Source organism: Anolis sagrei, chromosome 1 (assembly GCF_037176765.1).
Source record: "Anolis sagrei isolate rAnoSag1 chromosome 1, rAnoSag1.mat, whole genome shotgun sequence".
Classification (NCBI taxonomy): domain Eukaryota; kingdom Metazoa; phylum Chordata; class Lepidosauria; order Squamata; family Dactyloidae; genus Anolis; species Anolis sagrei.
Window position 1 is genome coordinate 332180069 of NC_090021.1, and position 27127 is coordinate 332207195.

Genomic DNA, 27127 nt, shown 5'->3' on the forward strand with positions numbered 1-27127 from the left:
TTGCCTAGGGCTGCCTCTGGTAATGGCCCACAAATTGGAAATGCTCAATGTAAATCCCAATCCCTAAGCAAGGGTCATCAGAGATGGCAGTAAACACCAGGCTATTGCATTAATCTGCCATGCAAAGTGATGCTCAAAATTGTACAGTGAAGATTTTCACCACATATAAAATGAGAAATGCTAAATATTCCAGCTGGGTTCAGAAAAGGAGCAGACATTAGTGATCACATGGCAAACATATGCTGAATAACAGAGTGCATTAAAGAATTAGAGGTGTAAACCACCCTCTGCTTTACATATGGGACAGCTTTAGCACAGCAAGTTAATCACCAGCTGCAGCTGCAGTAAATCATGCTAGCTGAAAGGTTAACAGTTTGAAGTTGGGTCAGGGGGAGCTCCTGGCCTGCAGCCCAGCTCCCCACCCACCTAGCGGATCAAAAATAGCAATGTGAGTAGAAGAATAGGAACAGCATTAAGCAGGGAGGTATTTTAGGAACAGCGTTTGAAGGAAAGTTTACGAACAAAGAAAGCTCTTCGGGAAGGAGATGGGGTGACAGCATCTCCCTGTGGCCGGAACCGAGCACAGCCTCCAAAGATGCCGAATGATGAAAAAAAGCCTAAATATATCTCTATCTGTTGTCTGTCTTGAATGTTTGCCGTATATGTGTTCTGTGATCTGCCCTGAGTCCCCTTTGGGATGAGAAGGGTAGAATATAAGTACTGTAAATAAATAAATAAATAATAAATACATTTTCTGCAGAGAAGAAATGTCTGCCTCATTTCCAAAGGAGTTGTTTTTACTTTTTAATATGGTGCATCTGCACAACAAAATTATTACAGTTTGACATCACTTAATCATGACTCAAGGAATCATGGGAGTTGTAGTTTTACAAGAGCTTTAGCCTTCCCTGCCAAGTAGTGGTGGTGCCTCATCAAACTAGAATTCCCGGGATTTCACAGAACTGAGCCATGGCATTTCAAGTAGCATTGAATTATATTAATTTTACAGTGAAGATATACCCTTAAACTTACTTGGTGTTCAAATAAGTTGCCTCCAAGCTCAGCATGAAGCATAGGAGCCTCCAGTGGCCAGCAGGACTGCTGACTGAAAGGCCAGCAGTACAAATCCAGGGAGCGGGGTGAGCTCCCGTCTGTCAGATGCAGCTTCTCAAGCGGGGACATGAGAGAAGCCTCCCACTGGATGGTAAAACATCTGGGCATCCCCATAGAGAATTTTGTATCAGGAGCGACTTGAGAACTCCAAGTCGCTTCTGGTGTGAGATAATTGCAAGGACATTACCCAGGGGTTGCCCAAATGTTTTGATGTTTTACCATCCTTGTGGGAGGCTTCTCTCATGTCCCTGCGTGGGAAGCTGGAGCTGACAGAGGGAGCTCATCAGTGCTCTCCCCGGACTGGAACCTCCGATCTGTCAGTCTTCAGTCCTGTTTAACCCATTGTGCTACTGGGAGCTCCACAGTACGAATAACTAACACCTATTCTGTGAAATTCTCCTCTTTCCTAAATTGTGAGCAAATATGAGTAGGAATTAACCCCATCTGTTTGTCTGTAGTAATGCTCTTTTAGTTTTTCTTTCCCCAGCAGACAGGTTTTCCAGTCATATGGAAATACTGTTTGTCTTGGGAAAACCAACCCAAACTTGTTAATTAAGAACAGTGGAGGAGAAATATGGGTAGATTTCCTGTCCAGGACCCAAAAGGGATTGCCTTTCTTTGCAAACCAGTCCCTTCGTATCTACAGGTCACTGCTGTTTTCCTGGCAAAGTAATTCTCTCAAAAATGTCTCAGGAAGAGAGCTGACCTATGGAGACCTTCCATCCAAAGTGGGATCTTGGGAAAGTAATATGGCTCCTAAAAGGAAATGGCTGTTGCCCAAGAGGAAACGGCTTCGTTCTCAGCAAGATTTTGAAAGAGAAGGAGTCTGAGAACTGCAGATGCAGCCTTTCCTGTTTTGTTTTCTTGATACCAGAGAGACGACGTGGATGCAGACTCCAAATGTCATAAAAACAGTCATTGCCTGAAGTGATTCGAAAAATGGCTTGGCTGAATTTCAAATCCTGATATTTCCTCTCCTTCCAATTTGACCTCGATAAAACTCTAATGCCAGGGCTGCCACTGAAGAAGATGGCTGTGTGGTGTGATGGGAGAAACCTGGAGAAACCTTGGAGAACGGGAGAAGTTCCAGCAGATTGGAGGAGGGCCAATGTGGTCCCGATCTTCAAGAAGGGAAAAAAGGATGACCCAAACAACTACCGTCCGGTCAGCCTCACATCGATACCGGGCAAGATTCTGGAAAAGATTGTTAAGGAAGTGGTCTGCAAACACTTAGAAACAAATGCAGTCATCGCTCATAGTCAACATGGATTTATCAAAAACTAGTCATGCCAGACTAATCTGATCTCTTTCTTCGATAGAGTTACAAGCTGGGTAGATGCGGGGAATGCCGTGGATGTAGCGTACCTGGATTTCAGTAAGGCCTTCGACAAGGTCCCCCATGACCTTCTGGCAAGGAAACTAGTCCAATGTGGGCTAGGCAAAACTACGGTGAGGTGGATCTGTAATTGGTTAAGTGGACAAACACAGAGAGTGCTCACTAATGCTTCCTCTTCATCTTGGAAAGAAGTGACAAGTGGAGTGCCGCAGGGTTCCCTCCTGGGCCCGTTCCTGTTCAGGATCTTTATTAACGACTTAGATGAAGGGCTAGAAGGCATGATCATCAAGTTTGCAGACGACACCAAATTGGGAGGGATAGCCAATAGTCCAGAGGACAGGAGCAGGATTCAAAACGATCTTGACAGATTAGAGAGATGGGCCAAAACTGACAAAATGAAGTTCAACAGTGACAAATGCAAGATACTCCACTTTGGCAGAAAAAAATGAAATGCAAAGATACAGAATGGGTGACGCCTGGCTCAAGAGCAGTACGTGTGAAAAAGATCTTGGAATCCTCGTGGACAACAAGTTAAACATGAGCCAACAATGTCATGTGGCGACAATAAAAGCCAATGGGATTTTGGCCTGCATCAATAGGAGCATAGTGTCTAGATCTAAGGAAGTAATGCTACCCCTCTATTCTGCTTTGGTTACACCACACCTGGAATATTGTGTCCAATTCTGGGCACCACAATTCAAGAGAGATATTGACAAGCTGGAATGTGTCCAGAGGAGGGCGACTAAAATGATCAAGGGTCTGGAGAACAAGCCCTATGAGGAGCGGCTTAGGGAACTGGGCATGTTTAGCCTGAAAAAGAGAAGGCTGAGAGGAGATATGATAGCCATGTATAAATATGTGAGAGGAAGCCACAGGGAGGAGGGAGCAAGCTTGTTTTCTGCTTCCTTGGAGACTAGGACGCAGAACAATGGCTTCAAACTACAAGAGAGGAGATTCCATCTGAACATTAGGAAGAACTTCCTGACTGTGAGAGCCGTTCAGCAGTGGAACTCTCTGCCCCGGAGTGTGGTGGAGGCTCCTTCTTTGGAAGCTTTTAAGCAGAGGCTGGATGGCCATTTGTCAGGGGTGATTTGAATGCAATATTCCTGCTTCTTGGCAGGGGGTTGGACTGGATGGCCCATGAGGTCTCTTCCAACTCTTTGATTCTATGATTCTATGGATGCAAAACTCCGTCCAACCATCAAACTCATTGTGCAACCCTGGATCAGTCACAACAGAGATGTTGAAACACAAAATAGGGGGAAGATAGCCATGTTTCCCCTGCACTTCTACCTATCTCACCTATGGGTTTTATTAATTTCCACCCATTTTTAGTCAAGGGTCTTGCTCTCTTTGTCTAATTCTGTTACCATTTTATCATTTGTTTTTATTATGATTTTGTTATTTTTATTTTACTACTAGCTTGGGGACCCAGCGCTGCCCGGGTTATTTGAGAAGGCATTGTTTGTTTTGTGAAGTTTGGTAATATCAGTTTGGTAATGTGTAATGCTATTTATTAGAAAAACAAACAGTCTTTCTTTTTGTTTTGTAATTAATGCTCCCATTAGAAAATGCATAAGGATGTGGGTGAACTACAATTTCCAGAATTGTGGGTCAGTCATTCCCAAACCCTGCCATTACTTAAAGTTGGCCATGTTGGACCTGTGTGCCAAGTTTGGTCCAGATCCGACAGCAGCTGAGCTTAGTGATATCTAGGTAATGGTGAACTACAACTCCCAGATTCCCAAGGCAATCACCCCCAAGCTCAGCCAGTATGCACAATTGGCCATGTTGGTTCTTTGTGCCAAGTTTAGTCCCGATCCATCGTTGGCTGAGTTCACTGTTCTCTAGATAAGGGTGAACTACAACTCTCAGGGTAATCACCCCTAAACTCTGCAAGTATGGACAATTGCCCATAGTGGGTCTGTGTGCCAAATGAGTTCCAGGTCAGAGTGTTCTTAGATTGCAGGTGAACTATGCATCCCAGTCCCTACAACTCCTATAAATCATTGTGAATTCTCTCCAGTATGCTCAGTTGCTGATCAATCCCTCTGCTGTGTGCCAAAGGAAAGGGTTGGAATGGGATATGGAGAAGCAGTGGGTGGGGTCATGCAAATGAAGAGAGAAAGGAACACTGGGATGTGCTTGCTATAACCTGCAATGTCCTTTGAGAGAGTGACTTGCTGTCTTCTCAGAACTGGAAACAACAGCCTATTTGTGGAGGCTGTCTGTGTGAACAGACACCTGTGCCACATACAGATTTTCACTTTTATTATGTGTATAGATAGATGTTATTATTAAGTATTTTATTTGATGTTGTTGTCTTGTTTATATGTATTTTTGCTCCATTGTAATATTTTTATGTATGGCCTCATGTTAGCTGCCCAAAGTCCCTTCAAGGAGATGGTAGCAGTGTATAAATAAAGATTATTATTATTTGAAACACAAGATGAGTCCATATCACTCTGCTGGATGTTGTATTGGATCACACGTCGGACACTTCCCAAGTGTCTAGGACTGTGTGATGTATCGGCGGATAATATGAGCAGATCCCAGTAAGGTGGTCTTTTGCAGCTGGCAGATGGTAATCTTGTCAGCGCCGATTGTGTTTAAGTGCAGGCCAAGGTCTTTAGGCACTGCACCCAGTGTGCCAATCACCACTGGGACCACCTTGACTGGTTTGTGCCAGAGTCTTTGCAGTTCAATCTTTAAATCCTCATATCATGTCAGCTTTTCCACTTGTTTCTCAATCCTGCTGTCACCTGGGATTGCAACGTCAACAATCCATACTTTGTGTTTTAGCACAATAGTGAGGTCAGGAGTATTGTGCTTCAAAACTCTTGTCAGTGTGAATTCGGAAGTCCCAGAGTGGTTTGATGTGTAACTTTTTCAGGCTTGTGATCCCACCAGTTCTTTGTCGCAGATAGATGGTATTATTATTATTATTATTATTATTATTATTATTATTATTGGGTTGTTGTAGGTTTTTCCGGGCTATATGGCCATGTTCTGGAGGCAATTTTTCTCCTGACGTTTCGCCTGCATCTGTGGCAAGCATCCTCAGAGGGAGTGAGGTCTGTTGGAAGTAGGAAAAATGGGTTTATATATCTGTGGAATGACCAGGTAATGTTTCAGCTGATCACCTTGATTTGCATTCAATGGCCTGGAAGCGCCTGGGGGGAATCTCTTGTTGAGAGTGAATTGATGTGCCTGATTGTTTCCTCTCTGTTGCTTTGCTGTTGTAATTTTTGAGTTTTTTAATACTGGTAGCCAGATTTTGTTCATCTTCATGGTTTCCTCCTTTCTGTTGAAATTGTCCACATGCTTGTGGATTTCAATGGCTTCTCTGTGTAGTCTGATGACAATACATTATTATTATTATTATTATTATTATTATTATTATTATTATTATTATATACATACAGCTTTCAGGATGGCCACTGCATCTCTGTGGAGCCAAGTAGGGTAGACAATTTCATCATTGAGGATGGCCTCGAAGAGGTCGTCTTCGTTTTCGGCTTCAAAAGGAGCATGGCCACAAAGCATTTCATAGAGAAGGACTCCCATTGCCCACCAGTCAACATCAGGACCATATAGCATCTCCTGCAAAATCTGCAATGAAAGGAAGGGAGCAAATCAGAATGCAACACTGCTGAGATACTGGGATGTCTATGCAAAAAAGAGGGATACATTTAAGTGAAATCCTCAAAGAGTGCTATAGAGTCACTGTGCAGGCTGATCTCTCTTGTAGAGGTGGGAAATACATCTGGCTATTTGCATGTAGCTGACTCCTGTAAGGCACAACATGCTCAAAAAAGTGCCCTGTGAGCATACAATTTCCAAACTGTGTACAGGATGAGATCAAGAAGGAATAGGAAAGTGACTTTATTGGACTGCAACACCCAGAATCCATAACCAAACATTGCTCTGAATATATGCATGGTCATTATAAGCAGGTAAGTTACTATTTGGGAGCAATATCCTCCAAATACCCCAATGAAAAAGGCTTGGAGATCTGGGAGGCTCTTAAGAATTGTGACCCTCAAAATGTAATGCTCTGTTTACAGATTTGTAACAACTATATGTGCAATATATAAATGTATATATGAGCAATATGTAAATGTATATAACTATATGAGCATATATATGGGCAATATGTAAACATATATAACTATATGAGCAATATGTAAAGCTGGGTATGTATCCCCTAAAGATAGAGGAGCCTTGCTGTATTTTGCTGGTAGGAAATATGGGTGTCTTAAAAAATTACTGTGAAAAAGCTGGTAAAATCACTTCCGTACCTCTGGAGCAATATAATCAGGCGTTCCACAAAAGGTTGCGGTGGTGATTCCATCATGGATGCCTTCTTTGCACATTCCAAAGTCAGCCAGCTTGCAGTGGCCCTCATGGTCCAGAAGCACATTGTCCAGCTTCAGATCCCTGCAAAGGCAAGAGTCAACTATTATGTTACTTGGGTTAGGGTCATCAACAGTGGCTGGAGCTTCACTGCCAAATAATGCCATTTGAACAGCATCATACAGGCCCCATTTACATTAGCATATTGAAGTCTAGATTCATATAATGCAATTTAACTGCTGTATTATCATGGGGTGTCTGCGCCCTACACCACAGGAGAAATTATATTGTGTAGTCAGTATTGCACCACCTGACATCCGCCGGGAAGTAGCAACCAATAGTGAAAGGACCAAGGCAATGACATCTCCAGCTCATCCCCTGTTTGGGTATCAGCCAGCACGTCAACGCCTTAAATCAGGAAATAGTTTTCTGAGATCTACAGACACACTCGCTGGAACACCTCAGCAAGCAAGAGTCCAAAAGTGGTAGGCTCAAACCCAGAACCTCAATCAATGCTAATACCAAATGAGAGACTTGGAAGGCACTGAACAGACTACGCTCTGGCACCACAAGATGCAGAGCCAATCTTAAGAAATGGGGCCATAAAGTGGAGTCCACGACATGTGAGTGTGGAGGAGAGCAAACCACAGACCACCTACTACAATGCAACCTGAGCCCTGCCACATGCACAATAGAGGACCTTCTTATAGCAACACCAGAGGCACTCCAAGTGGCCAGATACTGGTCAAAGGACATTTAGCATAATGCCAAGTTTCCAAACTTTGCATTTTGTTTTTTAAATACAATACAACTGTTTGGTTCTCTCCTGATACAATAAATAAATAATAAAATAAAACTGCATTGAAATATGTTATATTAATCTACAATTACCATATGATGAAATTTCAAACTGCATTACGTGGCAGCGTAGATGGGGCCACTGAAGTAGTGCCTAATAATGCAGTATACAATGCATACAACTGCATTATATGTCAGTGTAGATGGAGCCAAGGCAGTGTAGACCCACATAATGCAGTTCAGTGCAGTTTGATAACGCATTGAACTGCATTACATGGGTCTACACTGCCATGGCCCCATCTACACTGTCATATAATGCAGTTTGAACTGCATGAGTCTATGTAAAATATTGTGTGGCCAATGGCATTATTCATAGCGTCAGAAGTGCATTCATTTGGTTACTCTTCCTCCATGGTGATATCTGCCATTCTGTGGCAGCAATGCCTCTGCCTTTTTGGACAAATAGGGAAGTCTCTATGCAAACAGGGAAGTTGCCATGCACAGACCCAAATGTGACATTAGAAATGACAATACCCCCAAACCAGTTAGAGAACACTTCAGACTTCCTGGACATATGTTAAGGAAGTTGCGGTCCTTGAATAAGGAAATTACAAAGCAAGGCTACAAAGAGAAACAGCTGAATTGAACTATATTAAAAAATTCCAACCCATTAATGGCTTCTTGGTGCACCAAATGTATTAATACATGAGTCCTACTACTGCGCATATAATGAAGAGGAAGATTCTCAGCAAGAGTTTCAAACCCAGGGAAAATTACTTTTGGAAGGCAGATATATTGTTGTCAGACATCAGCACTAACTGATTACTGTAAAGATCTGAAAAACTTACATTGTCTTGTCTAAATGTTTGAAAAATTAGGACATGGGTCAAGATTTGCATTTTTTGAGATTCCTCATATTGCATCCTACTGCCATAATTCATTGAATATGCTTTATACCTGAGACTTTACTACCCACTTGGTAACCAAAGCGCTCTTCCAGCAGTCACCAGCCAATCCCTCTCCAGTCCCAGAGATACAGCTTAATGGTGTAACATTAGAAAACGTTGACCATTTCCACTCCCCTGGCAGCCACCTCTCCATAAAAGTCAACATTGACACTGAAACACAAAGCTGCTTGAGCTCTGTGAGTGCAGCATTTTTCTGAATGAAGCAAAGAGTGTTTGAGGACCGGGACATCCGTAGAGACACCAACATGCTTGTTTATAAAGCTATTGTCCTCCCAACCCTGCTATATGCCTGTGAAACATTGACTATATACAGAAGTCACACTCAACTCATGGAACAATTCTATCAGCACAGCCTCCGAAAAATTCTGCAAATATTTTGGGAAGACAGGTGCTGGAAGAAGCGTGCTGGAAGAAGCGTGCTGGAAGAAGCAAAGACCACCAGCATTGAAGCAATGCTCCTATGCCATCAACTCTGCTGGACTGGCCCTGTTGTCTGAATGCCCAATCACCATCTCCCAAAGCAATTACTATACTCCAAACTCAAGAATGGGAAATGCAAGGTTGATAGACAGGAAAAGAGATTTAAAGATGGGCTCAAAGCCAACCTTAAAAACTGTGGCATAGACACCGAGAACTGGGAAGCCCTGGCCCTTGAGCACTCTAACTGAAGGTCAGCTGTGACCAGCAGTGTTGTGGAATTCCAAGAGGCATGAATGGAGGGCAAAAGGAGGAAGGAGGACAAGAGGAAGGCGCATCAAGCCAACCCTGACTGGGACCGCCTTCCATCTGGAAACCAATGTCCTCACTGCAGGAGAACATGCGGATCAAGAATAGGGCTCCACAGCCATCTCCAGACCCACTGCCAAGACACTACACTTGGAGGACCATCATCCTCGGGCCATGTGGGATCGTCTAAGTAAGTAAATAAGCACAACCTGTTGTGCATCCAAAGAAGCTGCTTTATATTGGCACAATTTCATTCCAAAATGAAAACCAATTAGTATTAAAAGTGGGTGCTTGCTTCTCACTATCAAGTTATTCCTGAAATACAACCTTGCTGGAATCTCTTTAACAATAAAAGGAACTCATGACGGGTCCTCTTGCCAGTATTTCTAGACTCTGATGTTAATGCAACTGCAAGCTCTTGGGTGGAGGATCTGTCATTCTGTTAGAATGGATTATGTTCTACAAAGGTTTATGTTGCAATATTTTATAAAGAGCCTCTTCTTTATTTTTTTACTTTTTTGGCAATTTTGCAAATAGATCAAGCTGTTTCTCAAAATTTCCCTCCCCGTGCACTTTGCCACCCTTTAACAGCATGAAGAAAATATGCATACATTAATTCTACTGTAAATGGAATTTTCCATTCTGTAGTACATTCTTGAATAATTCATATGAACTGTGGTTCAACAAGTGCAAATTCCCTGGCAAATTCCCTTCAGCTCATTGGAATATTTGTAGCAATGTGCCACTGGGAGCTGTGATTTTCAATGGTGCTCTGACACAAGGAGTTCGTCTGGGAAAAATTGAGCAATGAATATTCTGCTTGGAAATGCTGCACAGTTTTTTTTCATTTAGTTTTTCTTCAAATGACTCAGCCTTTATGTCAGGTCAGCCATTTTTTCAGAATTCACTGTGTCCAAAGGCAACGGTCAATGTATTCAACAAGGTTGACCACAGAGTCATAGGAGCCATGGTAGAACAATGGTTAAACCAATGGTTCTCAATCTGTAGGTCCCCAATGTTTTGGCCTACAACTCCCAGAAATCCCAGTCAGTTTACCAGCTGTTAGGACTTCTGGGAGTTAAAGGACAAAACATCTGGGACCCACAGGTTGAGAACCACTGGGTTAAACCCTTATGCTGGCTGACCTGAAGACCTGAAGGTTGGCGGTTCGAATCCGTGACACGGGATGAGCTCCTGTCTGTCAACCCCAACTTCCCATGCAGGGACACGAGAGAAGCCTCCCACAGGATGGTTACACATCTGGGTGTCACCTGGGCAACATCCTTGCAGTCAGCCAATTTTCTCACACCAGTAGCAACTTGCAGTATGTTCTCAAGTTACTTCTGACAGGATAAAAAACAACACAGTCATGCTGGAAGACCAAGAGATGTTCTCCAAGGTATTGTGTGTGTGTGTGTGTGTTTTGGTTTACTTTCAAATGGTTCCTGTGCCTCTAACACCAGCAAATGTGGAGGGCAGACTAGACAAAGCAGACAGCTGAAGACCAGGATATCTAGAAAGCTAACGTTTTGAGACAGAATGACCACCATAAGAACTTCAGAAAATTCATCTTATTGGTAGAGAAACTCAGACTCTTACCCAGTGGATACCAAAATCCATGGATGCCCAAATCCCATTATATCAGTGGTTTTCAGTTTGTGGGTCCCCAGGTGTTTTGGCCTTCAACTGCTGGTAAACTGGCTGGGATTTCTGGGAGTTGTAGGCCAAAACACCTGTAATGTTCGTTTGTGGGATTGACATAACTCAAAAACCACTGGACGAATTGCCGCCAAATTTGGCCACAAGACACCTACTAACCCAAGGTGTGGCCATCACTCAAAAAACTGATAGTGTCATTTGGGAGTTGTAGTTGCTGGGATTTATAGTTAACCTACAATCAAAGAGCATTCTGAACTCCACCAATAATGGAATTGGATCAAACGTGGCACACAGGACTCCCATGACCAACAGAAAACACTAGAAGGGGTTGATGGGCATTGATGTTGAGTTTGGGAGTTCTAGTACACCTACATCCAGAGAGCACTGTGGACTCAAACAATGATGGATCTGGACCAAACTTGGTACAAATATTCCATATGCCCAACTAGGAACACAGATGGTGTTTGGAGGAAATAGACCTTGACATTTGGAGGTTCTAGTGGAATAATAAAATTGTGTTGCTTATATACAAAGGCAAGATCACATTTTGCTATTTGAAATCTTAAAGAAATATTCTCAAGCTGTGGGTGGTTGAATCCATGGATTCAGAATCTGTGGATATAGGGGGAATCTGAGGATTCTTAGGATGCCACCATACTGTAGAATTACGATGCCATGCCTCAATGCTATGGAATCAAAGGAGTCATAGTTCTACAAGCTCTTTCAGCCGTTCCTACCAATGAGTACTGGTGTGTCTCCAAACTGCAACTTCCATAATACCATATCATTGAACCAAGGAAGTTATTGATGTTAAAGAGCATTAATTCCAAAATGTAGATGTTAGTTCTCTTCTGATTTCCTGACTTACAGTCTCCCTGCTGATGAATGATTGAACCAAGGTATAAGAAATCTTTTAACTATTTCAACATCCTTGCCATACACATTAAAGTTATGTTCATGCAACAAACAAAAAATGACAGCATGACAAGGAAGGAAAAGAAGAGGCCAGCTTTTCAAAGCACATATAGATATTTGAAGATTTAATGAACAATTGAGGAGAGAACTCCTCTGGGGAGAGGCAGCTTCTTGCAGTCACAGTAAGAGATAACAAATGGGCATGAGCCTGGGGCCATCTGTGTTTCTGGCTGCCCAACAGACGTTTTGCCCTTTTCAAATGGAAGCTGGTAATGCCAAGCGGGGTAAGAGGAGTGAAGTGCATCATAAGCGCGTCTTGAGCCAGTCTTGCTCAGAGGCTCAAAGGCAGGGATGGAGACGGTGAACATGAGGAGAATGTCAAAGGTGATCAGAGGCAGACAACTGGAGAGAGTGGGTGGGAGAGCAGCCGAGAGAACAGAGGGATCCAGAGAAAACTGCAAAAGGAGGAGCAAAACAAGAGACAAAAGGAAGCAGAAGAGGAATTGCACACAATTAAATGCAAATCAATAGGAATGTGGGAATTGGAGCATTTGCTGTTGTTACAGTATGATCCTCTTATCTAGGGAACATATATATATGTGGTTCCAATTATTCACGGTTTCTGTTATCCTAATGGCCTACTGTAACAAACTACATTTTCTTTCAATATCTCCATCAGTCTACCTATTGAAAATAATAGGGTTTGCAGGTTTCCATGGTTTTATGTTTTCATGAACAACATCTGCTCTGTAGATATTTGGATTGTGCTGTATTTGGCATAAGTCAAGTTTGTTGCTCAAACTTTCATACAGTGGCCTTTATTTCACATGCCAGCAAGGTAATGCTCAAGATCCTGCAAGATAGACTCCAGCAATACATGGAGAGAGAGCTGCCAAATGTACAAGCTGGGTTTAGAAAAGGCAGAGGAACAAGAAACCAAATTGCCAACATCCACTGGAGAAAGGCGGGGAATTTCAGAAAAACATCTATTTCTGTTTTATCGACTATTCTAAACCCTTTGACTTTGTGGATCATAATAAATTGTGGCAAGTTCTTGGTGGGATGGGGATACCAGGTCACCTTCTCTGCCTCCTGAGGAATCAAGTAGCAACAGTAAGAACTGACCATGGAACAACAGACTGGTCCAAGATTGTGAAAGGCGTACGGCAAGACTGCATACTCTCAACCAACCTATTCAACTTATATGCAGAACACATCATGCAGTGTGCGGGGCTTCAAGAACAAGGCTGAAGTTAAAATTGTTAGATGAAATATTAACAACTTTAGATATGCAGATGATACCACTTTAATGGTTGTAAGCAAGGTGGAACTGAGGAGTCTTCTAATCAAGGTGAAGGAAGAAAGTGCAAAAGGTGGGTTGCTGTTAAACATAAAAAAACAAGATGATGGCAACTGGACTGATCAATAACTGGCAAATAGAGGGAGAAAACTGGCAAATAGTGGAGGCAGTGGCAAACGTGGAGGCAGTATTTCTAGGTGCAAAGATTACTGCAGATGCGGACTGCAGCCAGGAAATCAGAAGACATTACTTCTTGGGAGAAAAGCAATGACCAATCTCAATAAAAGAGTGAAGAATAGAGACATCACACTGGCAACCAAGATCAGCATAGTTAAAGTAATGGTATTCCCCTTAGTAACCTATGGATGCAAGAGCTGGATGATAGGGAAGGCTGAGCAAAGGAAGATAGATGCTTTTGAACTGTGGTGTTGGAAGAAAATTCTGAGAGTGCCTTGGATGGCGAGAAGATCCAACCATTCCATACTTCAAGCCCGACTGCTCATTGGAAGGAAGGATATTAGAGGCAAAGATGAAGTACTTTGGCCACATCATGAGAAGACAGGAAAGCTTAGAGAAGATAATGACGCTTGGAAAAGGGAAGAGGAGCCAACCAAGGGCAAGATGGATGGATGGTATCCTTGAAATGACTGGCTTGACTTTGAAGGATCTGGGGGTGGCCATGGCTGACAGGGAGCTCTGGCGTGGGCTGGTCCAGGAGGTCATGAAGAGTCGGAAGCAACTGAACAAATAAACAACAAACAACTTTGTTTTATGGCAACCCCATGAATGTGAGTCCTCCAAGAGACCTGGCCATCAACTACTGTGCACAGGTCTCATAAATTCAGGATCATAGTTTCCTTGAATGAATCTATCGACCTGTAAAGCAATCTCCCTCTTTTAGTACTGCCTTCCGCTTTACCAAGTGCTATTGTCTTTCCCAGTGAGTCCCAGTTTCATGGCATGTCCAAAGGAGGACAGAAATGAGGAAAATTGGAGGAAGAAGTGACTAGGAAGAAGCAAAACAAATATGCAGTTACCACTACATTCTATTACAAAAGGTTCAAAGAAGTATTTTCTCCATAGGTCAATCTTCCCTGACCAGGTGACCTCTCAGCTTTCAGGTAACAACTTCCATCATCCCTGACCACAAGCCATGCTGGCTTGAGCTGATGGGAATTAGAATGAAAAAGGGATGCAAAGTACCAAAATCACAAAATAGTGGCAACTTCTCATTATGCATCTTCCAAAGAAGGTTATGCCTTAAAGCAGGCATGAGCAAACTTTAGCCCTCCGAGTGTTTTGGACTTCAACTCCCACAATTGTGGAAGTTGGAGTCCAAAACACCTGGAGGGCCAAAGTTTGCCCATGCCTGCCTTCAAGAAAGAATGGGTATCCTATAATAATAATAATAATAATAATAATAATAATAATAACAACTTTATTTTTATACCCCGCCAACCATCTCCCCTAGGGGACTTGAGGCAGCTTACAAGGGACAAGCCCAAAAATTATAAATAAAACATAACCAATTAAGAACATCAGATAAGGTATAAAAACAATCACAATCGTAAACAACATCAAAACAATATGGCTGAGAAAAGGAACATAGCTGAGGTACAGGCTCACTGAGTGCAATACATTCTGAAGGGAGTGCAAAGAAAGTGCAACAAATAAGTAGGCAGGGCTGGAAATACTGGAATGCAAAGATAGTTCCCAGAACTGCAAGGGAAATATCATCTCATTGAATGAGTGACATACAACCCTTCCTGGAAGTCAATGGCAGACAGGCTGAGTAAATCTGGTGGTGATCAAACAGTCAGCAGCCAAGAACTGTAGACAAATGTTTGCATCCCACTGGATGGAGGTGGTGAGATTTTATTAGCCCATCCAATTAACTCTTCACAGAGATGCCATTCACTTCGTACTAGGTCAGGGAAGAAACCTCAAATGTAGAGCACTTTTTCTGTGCAAAAAACATACTTGCGTCAAAACACAAGAACTAGAGCTACAAATCCCAGATCTTTGATACATACATTTCTCTCTTTCTGTCAATGACCATTTTTATTTATTCAGTTATAATTCAAAAGGAAATTCAGCTTCCAAGGCTTTGGGAAGGTATCCTTCCAACACACCAGGGGAATAATCAGGGCAATGTTTCTTTCTTTTTCAGGACTATGATGACCTATGAAACCTTATACAACTTAGGCCTGTTTATCTGGAAGAGTCTATTAAAAGATGTAAGTCCTGAGCCGTTACACCCAGAAGCTTTTATAAAAACAAAACTATGATGTGCTGTTCTCTATGTCTGGGCGAACTGCCGGTGACTTTTCTTGAGAAGATTGAGATTTTCAGTAACTGAGTCTATTACAAGTTCTGAACATCAAAAGGATATTTATTTCTCAAAGTTGCAAACAGAACAGTCAACTGATGAACCAAATAGATATTTCTTCTTTCACTTCTCCACCAGTTACTGAGTCAGCCTTTCCCCAAGTGGCAAAGGGATCCAAGGATCCTTCACCCTAATCCAGAGCTGTTGTCTTTTAGAAAGAATAAATCTTTCCCTATATATCTAAGCTCCAGATTAACCTTGGAGATACGGCAATGCAGTCTCTCTCTCTATAAGATTCTATAAAACTCAATTCTCAAAGCTCAATATCTATTCTTCTTTACACTCTATAACTCTTTTATAATCTATCTAACTATAGCTCCATTCCTCTCAATAAACTTCTCAATTCCTATCTGTAACTCAATTAAGCTTATCTCAATTAAGCTTATCTCAATTCTATAACTCAATTGTTTTTGAAGGGTTTTGTTGAAGCTACCTTTCTGGCCTCCAGCACATCAGATTCCTTCTTCAGAACTGAACAGGCAAGGAGGACTCCAAAATGGAGGCCTGGCCTGGTAAAAGGGGCGGGCTCAAAAGCTACTCTCTGGGCCAATAACTGCAAAGGAGGCCTGCAGACTGGCTTGCAAACCTGCTACTATTAACCTTTAGGGCTCTTGCAAACTGCAGCAGCCCTGAGACAAAATGCAAAAGTAAGCAGCCACAAACAGCTGAAAGGTAGGGCAAACTAGGCTCCTGGGAGACGGAACAAGTCCCAAGCAGAAACCCAAATTATGGTATTTCCAACATATTTCCATTTTTTTTACTGTGACTTCATGAATAGCAAAATGGGGTTGGACTAGATTGCCCTTGTGGTCTTTTACAATTCTATGATTGTATAAACCAGTGGCAGCAGCATTTGCAGGCAATTGCTTTTTCACTTGCATAAAAATGTATGTTTCCACAAAACCTCCACTTCATACTCCTGCTGAATGGCTCTTTGGCTAAGCTCTCTGTTTTTCCTGGCCTTCAATTAGCCAGCATCCTGCAAATTGCTAATTGGATTCCTAATTTTTAAAATAGTGCACAGAAGAAACTCTACCAGGATCGAAATCACTTTCCATAGAATCCTGTTCACATAAATGCTACCCGCTGGGGATACTTTAGCTGGGATCCTGCACTGAGTAAGTGGTTGGACTAAATGGCACATAAGGCCCCTTCTAACAGTAGATTCTATGACTCTATACATGCTCAAGGATACAGCTGACTCAGCCCTTTCTTTTACAGTAATTCTGGATGAGCCATAAATCCCTACACCCTGGAGAATGGCAAATATCAAGTTTTTCCACTCGAGACAGACAGGCTCTATGTCACATCACCCTCACCAGTGCCATGGGGAGATTTAAAATGCCAATCCCCTCTTCTCTTTGCTAGCCTGTTTTCCAATCATGGTTTCAGGAGCATTTCCTGGAATGCCTGGCTAACCCTTTCCACCAAGAGATGCAGCTTAGTATTGCATTTTTCCAGAAGAAGTGCTAAATCTGACACCATTTAGACAGCAAATACAAAACAAGGCAGCAGTTGTTTAGTCACAAGTTGGGAGGGGGGAAAATCAGAAGCTGGGTAATATTTTTAATTAGGCATTGGATGTTTGATTTGTGTCTGTATATGTTTGTATATGCTGGAATCCACCCTGATTCCCCTTGGGGAGATAGGGCAGAACAGAAACAAAGTGTTGTGGTTAAAATGTCACCAAAAACCAGAGAACTTTTCAACTCTCCAAAATTCTGCAGAAGGATCAATATTACAAAATTGGAAATGGGGGAGAAGAGAAAAGAGATCCGAAAGCTGGCCAGATATTGTGACTAAGCAGGAGTTCTTAGTTTCCAAAAATAAGGACAAATAATCTTATAGAAGAGCTTTGGGAGAAAGTTTGCTGGTTGTTGTTGTTTAATGAAATGCAGCTGCATATTTGGATGAAGGCATGAGAATTTGCTCGAGGCAACGAGAATGGGATACAGTATTCAACTTGTTTCATTGAGATATTCAACCCGCCCTTGTAACCTTACAGTTTGCCACATAAAAAAACCAGATATGTGCCTTCATTAAACCTAGCATGGTTTGAGTCTTGGACTAGGACTCTGGAAGACCAAGATTTGAATTCGCGGTCAGGCAATGAAACCCAATGGGTGATCTTGGACAAGTTGCATGAGTTCAGCCTCTGAGAATAGGAATGGTAAACCTCCTCTGAAAAAATTATGACAAGAAAGCTCCATTATGGTTTCATTTAGCATTTCCACAAGTCAGAAATGACTTGAAGGAAAATAACAATAGCAATAGTACAGATCAGAGAGACCACAAGGGCCATCAGTCCAACCTTGTTGTGTTCCTTCAAGTCATTCTCAACGTACGTTAATCCTAAACCAAATCTATCAAGGGGATTTCTTTAGCAAGGTCTGTTTGGGGGGGGGGGGTGCCAATGTGTTCCTCTGAGGCAGAGAGTGTGTGACTTGCCCTAGGTCACCCAGTAGGTCTCCATGATCAAACAGGGATCTGAACCCTGGTTTCCAGAGTCCTAGCTCAAAGCTTAGAGAAGACAATTATGCTGGGGAAAATGGAAGGAAAAAGGAAGAGGGGCTGACCAAGGGCAAGATGGATGGATGGGATCCTTGAAGTGACTGGATTGACCTTGAAGGATCTGGGGGTGGTGACGGTCAACAGGGAGCTCTGGCGTGGGCTGGTCCATGAGGTCACAAAGAGTCAGAAATGACTGAACAAATGAGCCACAAGCTCAAACCACTATGACATGCTGAATCCCGCCCAAGGGACACTACTAATCTATACTGTTATAATGCTATATATCAGACTTCTTCAGCTTGGTGCATTGTAATGATTTATTTATTTCATATATTGCATAAATTAGTATAAAACTGATAAAAATAGAAGGAGCTTAAGCAGCTAAACAGTTTTTGACCTAAACCAGGCAACTGCAACCACATTGCCTGTAGCCTTAAACAATTCTTACTCTGTGCATGTGGGACAAGGGCATTGTGGACAAGCATACAGATGCGGGGTTGTTTGTCCTGCTCCAGAGTCACATAAAATGGAGGATTCTTTTAGGCTGTGCCAATCTGCCAGGTTGTCTTTTGATCTGCCACCTCCACTTCTGAGTCTGTTCAGGGACTTCCAAGGTGCCCATTCTTGGTTTGCCCCAGGAGGAAGACCCTCGTGGGGGGGGGGGGGGGCATCCAATTGGGATTTTCTGGTTTAGCTGCCCAGAGGGATACTCTTGCTGTTGCTGGGGGAACATGAAGAGGAGTAGTGGTTCTCATGAAGCTTTTCCTTGATTTGAGTCTACTGGGAGGAGGCTGATAGCCATGCAGTGGGTGGCTTTCACAGTCTTCAACCTTATTTCTCTCACAGTTAGTGGCAACTTGACATCGCACATGGGGTCACATTAAAATTCTCAATCCAAACGTGGTCCTGAATGGAAAGGTTTAAGAAGCCCTATTCTAGACCAGTGTCTTAACATCTGGCCCTATAGATCAGTGGTTCTCAACAAGTGGGTCCCCAGATGTTTTAGCCTTCAACTCCCAGAAATCCTAACAGCTGGTAAACTGGCTGAGACTTCTGAAAGTTGTAGGCCAAATTACCTGGCGACCCACAGGTTGAAAACTACTGCTATAGATGTTCTAGATTTCAACTCTCAGCATCTGTTATCATGGGCCATAGTAGTTGGAGTCCCTGAGAGTTAAAGTCAAAAATATCTGGAGGGTCAAGGTTGAGAACCATAATTCTATAGTAGTTTTTGCTAACCTCAAGTGTCAACATGGGTTGGACTAAATCTCCCAGGAGTCCTAAACAGCATCAGGGATTCTTTCAGTGCTCAGGGGAAAGTCAAATGCAATCGCCCCAAACCAACAACAACAATGAAGTCAATCTCCATCTAGATGTAAGCACTGCTTGCTTTAAACCTTCCTCTTTGTACAAAGAGCTCACCAAGCCAAGTTCATTCTTGTTCCTTCTTACTGCCTGGCACTTCCAAAGCACACATGCCCAGGCAGGGCAATTAAAACAATACACAGGACGTGCCCAAACAAGGGAAGAGGAATGTTAATTTTCAAGGACACAAAACCAAAAAGAACTCAAGGCTCCAGAGGATGCCAAAATCTTAAAAGAAATACTCTGTCCAAACAGAAGGGGTAAGGAAGATGCTGAGACTGGCATGTGATCCAGTATGACAAATTCAAAATTGCATAATTTGGTCTGTGATCTGCCGCACTAATTTCTTATTTAGTAAGAGAGGAGCAGGTCACAAGACATGGAGTGATTGCAGTGCCAAACAATAGTTCATACCTCCACTTCCACCTCCGCTTCCCCACTCAAATGATGGTGTTACGTGCCCATTTGCACCTCTTCCACTAGTCCAGACAGCTTCCTGCAGGTGTGCCATATAAACTGGAAAGACTAAACACCTTCTTGCTAATTGGGGGTAAGGTGAATATTGCCAACATTATAGGAATCCTATTCAGGGATTGGGAATCAGGTAATGGAACAGGTGGCCAAATTTCTCTTTGCAGCAGCGAAAAGCCGCAAGAGCTTCATGAATAACCTCTAAGAGCTGAGAGTGTAACGAAGAGTAATCAGGAGACTTATTACTAACTAGATGTCCCCTGCCACGCGTTGCTGTGGCCCAGTCTGTGAATATGTGTTTTGTGTGTGTATATGTGTGTATATATATGTGTGTATATGTGTGTTTGTGTGCATATATTTATATGCACCTCACTACCTTTGAGGATGCTTGCCATATATGCAGGTGAAACGTCAGGAGAAATGCCTCTAGAACATGGCCCTATAGCCCAAAAAAACCCACAAGAACCTATTTATATGTGTGTTTGTGTGTGTGTGTGGTTTTGCACATGCATTGTAATGTGGGGTTTTTTTTGTTTTTTGTTTTTTTGCTTTTTAAGTCCCTTCCATTGTGTTTTTCAGTGTTTTTATGAGTGAATTCACAACTCAAGATAAAAGACTAAAATGCAATTAAGTAATAAAAAGCTCTTAAAAACAGCTTAGTTAAAACAACATAGCACATTTTTTTCAAAACATTTTCAAAAGCCTATCTGCTATAATAGGTGTTAGCTTGCTGACCAAAATACAACAAAAAGGATCTCCCCAGGAAAGAGGTTTCAGAGTCTAGGGGTAGCCACCGAAAAGGCCTTTTCTTGTGCCTGCAAAATGGCCAATAGTTTGGGATGTTAACGATCTGTACTACAGAACAGGGGTTCTTAAACTTTGTCCACTTGTGACCCTTTCTGCCTGAGACATTTTTACAACACCCTAGATAAATAGGTGTATAAAATAGTTATAAAAATCAAACATTTACTGATAATAAATCAGCATTTGCACAATTTGCTAAACAGGCTGATTTTCCTTTTTTATGACATACAGCAGAGGCATTTTCTACAGAGTCCACTGTAGAATGCATTTAAAGATGGCCTCAAAGCCAACCTTAAAAACTCTGGCATAGACACTGAGAACTGGGAAGTCCTGGCCCTTGACCGCTCCAGCTGGAGGTCAGCTGCGACCAGCAGTGCTGCAGAATTTGAGGAGGCACAAATGGAGGGCGAAAGGGAGAAGCATGCCAAGAGGAAGGCGTGTCAAGCCAACCCTGACCGAGACCGTCTTCCACCTGGAAACCTCACTGCGGAAGAAGATGCAGAGCAAGAATAGGGCTCCACAGCCACATACGGACCCACAAGAATATTGGAAGACAATCATCCTCGGAAATTGAGGGATCGCCTAAGTAAGTAAGTAAGAAAGTAAGAATGCATGTTGTTGCTAACAGATTCGTGTAAATGTCTATACAGCTACTGAATGATATTCAGAACCATTTAACTGTTGCTAAATATTTCGCAACCCCAGTTTTTTTCTTAAGGCATCCCATGTGGCATTGGGTCTAATATTTCAAGAAACATTGGTATAGAAAAGTATATTATTGCATGTCTTCAAGTCGTTTCAAACTTATGGCAACCCTGAAGCAAATTCATAGCAGGGCTTTCTTTGAAAGATTTGTTCAGAGGTGGTTTGTCTTTGCCTTCTTCTGAGACTGAGCTTGAGTTGCCCAAGGTCATCCAGTGTCATCTGTGGATGAGCTCCCTCTATCAGCTCCAGCTCCTCATGCAGGGACATGAGAGAAGCCTCCCACAAGGATGGTAAAAACATCAAAACATCCTGGCATCCCATGGGCAACGTCCTTGCAGACTGCCAATTCTCTCACACTAGAAGTGACTTGCAGTTTCTCAAGTCGCTCCTGACACAACCAAAAAAAAAAAAAGCCCAACTCCAGTGGGTCTATATAGCCAAAGTAGGGGTTTGAACCCTGGTCTTCCTGAGTTGTAACCCAACGCTCAAACTACCACATCACACTCAGTCTCTGCTCCAACTCTAACTTGGGCCAGTGCACTCCTCCTCAGGCAATCCCAGATCTCTGGAGGTTACTACATTGATGCCAAATTGATGCCCGATCAGCATAGCCCACTAAATTCATAACCCTTTAGCCGAAGAGAGTTGCCAGCCTCAACTTCTCATGTAGCTGGTCCCAGCTAAGATACCGCCATATAAAATCAAGATTACCTGTTTTGAATTGGATTATATGGCAGTGTAGATTCAGGTAATCCAGTGGATTATTTGATTTGATACTGTGGATTATATGGCAGTGTAGAAGGGATCTTGGGAGCCCCCGGTGGCGCAGTGGGTTAAAGCGCTGAGCTGCTGAGCTTGTTGACTGAAAGGTTGCGGGTTCGAATCTGAGGAGTGGGGTGAGCTTCCGCTGTCAGCCCCAGCTTCTGCCAACCTAGCAGTTCAAAAACATGCAAATGTGAGTAGATCAATAGGTACCGCTCTGGCGGGAAGGTAACAGTGCTCCATGCAGTCATGCCGGCCACATGACCTTGGAGGTGTTTACGGACAACACCGGCTTTTCAGCTTAGAAATGGAGATGAGCACCACACCCCAGTCAGACATGATTGGACTTAATGTCAGGGGACAACTTTTACCTTTTTACCTAGAAGGGACCTTAGATTTCCTAATGGGAAGGAAAACACTGTTTTTAGAAGACTATCAAAGTCTGGTTAACTAAAAGCTTCTACCGGGGTGGGGGGAGGAGAAATGTCTTCCTAGAAAACCCACCACTACCCCACATCCTTCCTGCTGAAATATTTAGCTTTGCTCAGTTCAGTGTAATCTGGTTTGATTTACCAGCAGCAATTACACTCATTCCCATCTCAAGCAGATAAAGTGCTTTTTCACTCTCCATGATGACAGCATATATTCTACGTTCACTGTCATGGCACAATTCTATGGGATACTGGGATTTAGAATCTGCCAGAGAGTCTTTTTATGGGAGCTCAGTCCAGCCAAACCCTTTTCCTCTTTGTCTTCAGGCACATTGAAAAAACATAGAACTGTACATTTCAGCACCAAGATTAAAATTAGAATAAAAGTGGAAGCTGTTGAAAGAAAAAAAAAATCCCTGGATACATTTTGGAAAACATTTGTAAGTGTCTCTAGAAGACTGAAAAAGCTTTTGTTTACTTATGCAAAGCTTTCTTGACCTGGCTGTTTCACTTCATATTGTCACATTAGTTTTGAAAGTTTCTGTTACAGTAAAGCCTAGGAACACATACGTTTTGTTAACGAGTCCATATCCGGTTTTATCAAAGCACTGGCTTATTTCATATAAATCAATGGAACAACACAGTGGCTTAGCAACTGCATCATGGAGCCGTGGTGGTGCAATGGGTTAAACAAGGCTTGGGCGGTTTCGTTTGTTAATTTCGTAATTCGTTATTAATTCGTATTTAAATTAGCTTACGATCCAATATTGAGCCATGCAGGAATAGTGTGAGGAGTAAATTAGATTCAAAACAATTTTTTCAATTTATTTCGTAATTATTTCGTAATTATTTCGTAATTATTTTGTAATTATTTCGTAATTATTTTCGCATGTCTGGTGCAAGTTTTATAGTTGTTGTTTGTTTTATCACACCAACAGTCAACAAGAGAGGGAGAGGGAAGCTTCAGAAGTTCCCCCTGTCCCATTTGGAAGTTTTTTTAGCATATTGCGCAATCGCGTCCGCCATTAACAAATCGATTCGTAATTATACGAAATTTCGTATATTTCGAAATTTTTAAAAGGAAAATTTTGGAATTATTAAAAAAAACGAAACGCAAGGGCCCCCTAAAAACGAAACGAGTTTAGAACCAAATTTTTCCGTGGTTACCCAAGCCTAGGTTAAACCCTTGTGCTGGCTGAACTGCTGTCCTGAAGGTAAGCACTTCAAATTGGCGAGATGGGGTGAGCTCCTATCTGTCAGCTCCAGCTTCCCATGCAGGGACATGAGAGAAGCCTCCCACAGAGTGGTAACACATCCAGGTGTCCCCTGCGCAACGTCCTTGCAGACGGCCAATTCTCTCACACCAGAAGCGATTTGCAGTTTCTCAAGTCGCTTCCAACACACAAAAGGAGCAACTGCATCAACGTTCCCTGGCAAAGAATTTAAAAATGAACAAGGAAGTTCTGGGTGCCTGTGGGAATGGTTTTTTTCTGCATTTGTTTCTACACTGGAAGTAGCTACAAGTTTGCTCCTAGTTTGTTGGTAGTGATGGGAACACAATTACATAATTATAGCCGTGTGATTCCTGTTTAACTGCCAAGTCTACATCCTATGGAATCCTGAGCCTACATCCTCAGATAAGTCTATGAATGTTTATGCTACCAATGTCTTTCTCTAGTGTTTAGAAATGACATGCCAGGGAGAGTGGGGAGAGGAAAATGACCGGAATCACTGGGTTGTTGTAGGTTTTTTTGGGTTGTATGGCCATGTTTTAGGAGCATTCTCTCCTGATGTTTCACCTGCATCTATCTATGACAAGCATCCTCAGAAGTTGTGAGGTCTGTTGGAGCTAGGAATTTTAATGACAACTATTTTCTCATTAGAAAAGAAATTAATGGTAAAGTAGATGGTCATTGAGAAAGAGAAAGACACAGCTCTGAATCTGCAAGGCCTGAGCTGGGCTGTTGATGACTGGGAATCCTGGAGTCCTGAAGTCAACTTGTCAGGGGAACTCCAGACAAGAAATAATCAGGGACAGCTAATCACCTCTCAACAAAGGATTCCCCCAGGCACTAACAAGTCATACCTAAAAACTGTCAGGCCATCAAATGCTAATCAAGGTGGCCAATTGAAACATTCATACCTAGCTCCAACAGACAAGAGTTCTTTCTCCCACCCTGGATTCCACAGATATATAAACCCAATTTTCCTAGTTCCAACAGACCTCACAACCTCTGAGGATGCTTGCCATAGATGCAGGCGAAACGTCAGGAGAAAATGGCTCTAAAACATGGCCGTATAGCCCGAAAAAACCTACAACAACCCAGTCTTTCTCTATCTCTAAGGTGCAACAAGAGCCATTTGCATTCTGATATTCCAAACTAATACAGCTATGTTTTTGCATTTTAACCATGTGAGTATGGGTGGACTGACATATGCTTTCAAGACATGCTGTCCACTTATGGTGACCGCATGAATTTCAGAGATTTTCCTAGTCAAGCTCCTCCTCATACTTCCCAGAAATTAAATCTCCATGAACTCAGTGATACTTGCTTCCAAGTAACAGGCACTGAACTGAGTGGTTTGTCAGCACTTTGATAAACATCAAAATGTCAACGCAAACTACCAAAAGGGATCAGAAGGGAGATCACACTTCCTTTGAATCTGAAAGGTGATTTCATGCATCCAGAGAAAATACTGTGCTTTCACACGTCTTTTCTTGCCTTTCACTTAATATCTTAGTATCTTCACTTAATATCTTTTGACGGCCCGGAAACCTATGATTGCACCCCACTGTGTGCTTTTATTATTAACTCTTCGGCACAGGATTATTATGTAAGCCACCTTCTAAATGTCAAACGTGGCTGCCTGAGCTTCAGGTTTATGAACCTGTTGAGAAAAAGCATATCCCTATAAATGCCCATAGCCCTAAGATTAATGAGCAGGACCTTGCCTGTGAGTGCAATAAACTAATAAAGACATGATGGGATGGAGAGGGAGATGTCCATTCAAGGGCACAAGGATGGAGAGATGTTGTCAACCTGAAGAATGAAAATTATGGCACGCCTCAAGGACAACATAAAGAAGAGCTTTGTGGTATTTTTATTGGCGCAAGTCATAGTTTAATTTATAAAATAATTAGATAAAGCTCACATCCATTAGAATCATAGAATCAAAGAGTTGGAAGAGACCTCGTGGGTCATCCAGTCCAACCCCCTGCCAAGAAGCAGGAATATTGCATTCAAATCACCCCTGACAGATGGCCATCCAGCCTCTGTTTAAAAGCTTCCAAAGAAGGAGCCTCCACCACACTCCATGGGCAGAGAGTTCCACTGCTGAACGGCTCTCACAGTCAGGAAGTTCTTCCTCATGTTCAGATGGAATCTCCTCTCTTGTAGTTTGCAGCCATTGTTCCGCGTCCTAGTCTCCAAGGAAGCAGAAAACAGGCTTGCTCCCTCCTCCCTCTGGCTTCCTCTCACATATTTATACATGGCTATCATATCCCCTCTCAGCCTTCTCTTCTTCAGGCTAAACATGCCCAGATCCTTAAGCCGCTCCTCATAGGGCTTGTTCTCCAGACCTTTTATTAAATGAGCAGGAGTCTGCAATTCTTTGTAGGAGCCAATGCAAACTATTAAAATAGCAGTGTTGGAAGTTTAGAGCATACCACTGTGTTGTGTTTAATCCCTTGAGACTCAGGAGGAACAGAAAGACAATGGGATGGAGAAGATGGCAGAGAATGGCCAGCAACCTACTTCTGGTCATGGAAAAGCAAGCATTTTCTATAATAAATAGTTCAGGGAGGCCCGAAAACCAATTAAAAAGGTGAATTGGATCTCCTAGAACAGTGGTTCTCAACCTTCCTAATGCCGTGATCCCTTAATACAATTCCTCATGTTGTGGTGACCCCCAACCGTAAAACTATTTTTGCTGCTACTTCATAACTGTAATTTTGCTACTGTTGTGAATTGTAATGAAAATATCTGATGTGCAGAATGTATTTTCATTCACTGGACCAAATTTGACACAAATACCCAATACGCCCAAATCTGAATACTGGCAACATTGGGGGAATTGATTTTGTCATTTGAGAGTTGTAGTTGCTGGGGTTTATAGTTCACCTACAATCAAAGAGCATTCTGAACCTCACCAACAATAGAATTGGGCCAAACTTCCCATACAGAGCCCCCATGCCTTGAAGGAACTTGTGGTGCAAGCCTCCCTCCAGCCTCGCACACGCTCCCTCACCCGCACATGCACACCATGCTTCCATGCTCTCCCCTCCCTGCCTGGAGTCTTGGAAACAGCTCTCACAATTCCTAACAGCAGGTAAGTGGCTGGGATTTCTGGGAATCGAAATCCAAAACATCTGGAGGACCGAAGTTTGCCCATGCCTGGTCTATAACATCAGGAAGGGCCAAGGCCCATAAAAAGAAGGGTCACATACCCTATTGCGGGAACTCCCACATTAAAGGGGCTGTCTGGAAGTGCCCTCACTATTCCAAAACCAGATTCAAT

The 27127-nt window shown here is 42.5% G+C and overlaps 1 protein-coding gene across 1 annotated transcript in view; it reads right to left on the reverse strand.

Annotated features, from left to right (window-relative positions):
• The window catches only part of PRKCH (protein kinase C eta), a 141353-nt gene that overhangs the window by 5258 nt on the left and 108968 nt on the right, over positions 1 to 27127 (reverse strand). Inside the window, exons 11-12 of the mRNA XM_067463054.1 lie at positions 6751 to 6889; positions 5873 to 6061 (exon numbers count right to left, since the gene is read on the reverse strand). Coding sequence (XP_067319155.1) covers positions 5873 to 6061; positions 6751 to 6889 — 328 coding nt within the window. The remainder of the gene's footprint in view (positions 1 to 5872; positions 6062 to 6750; positions 6890 to 27127) is intronic.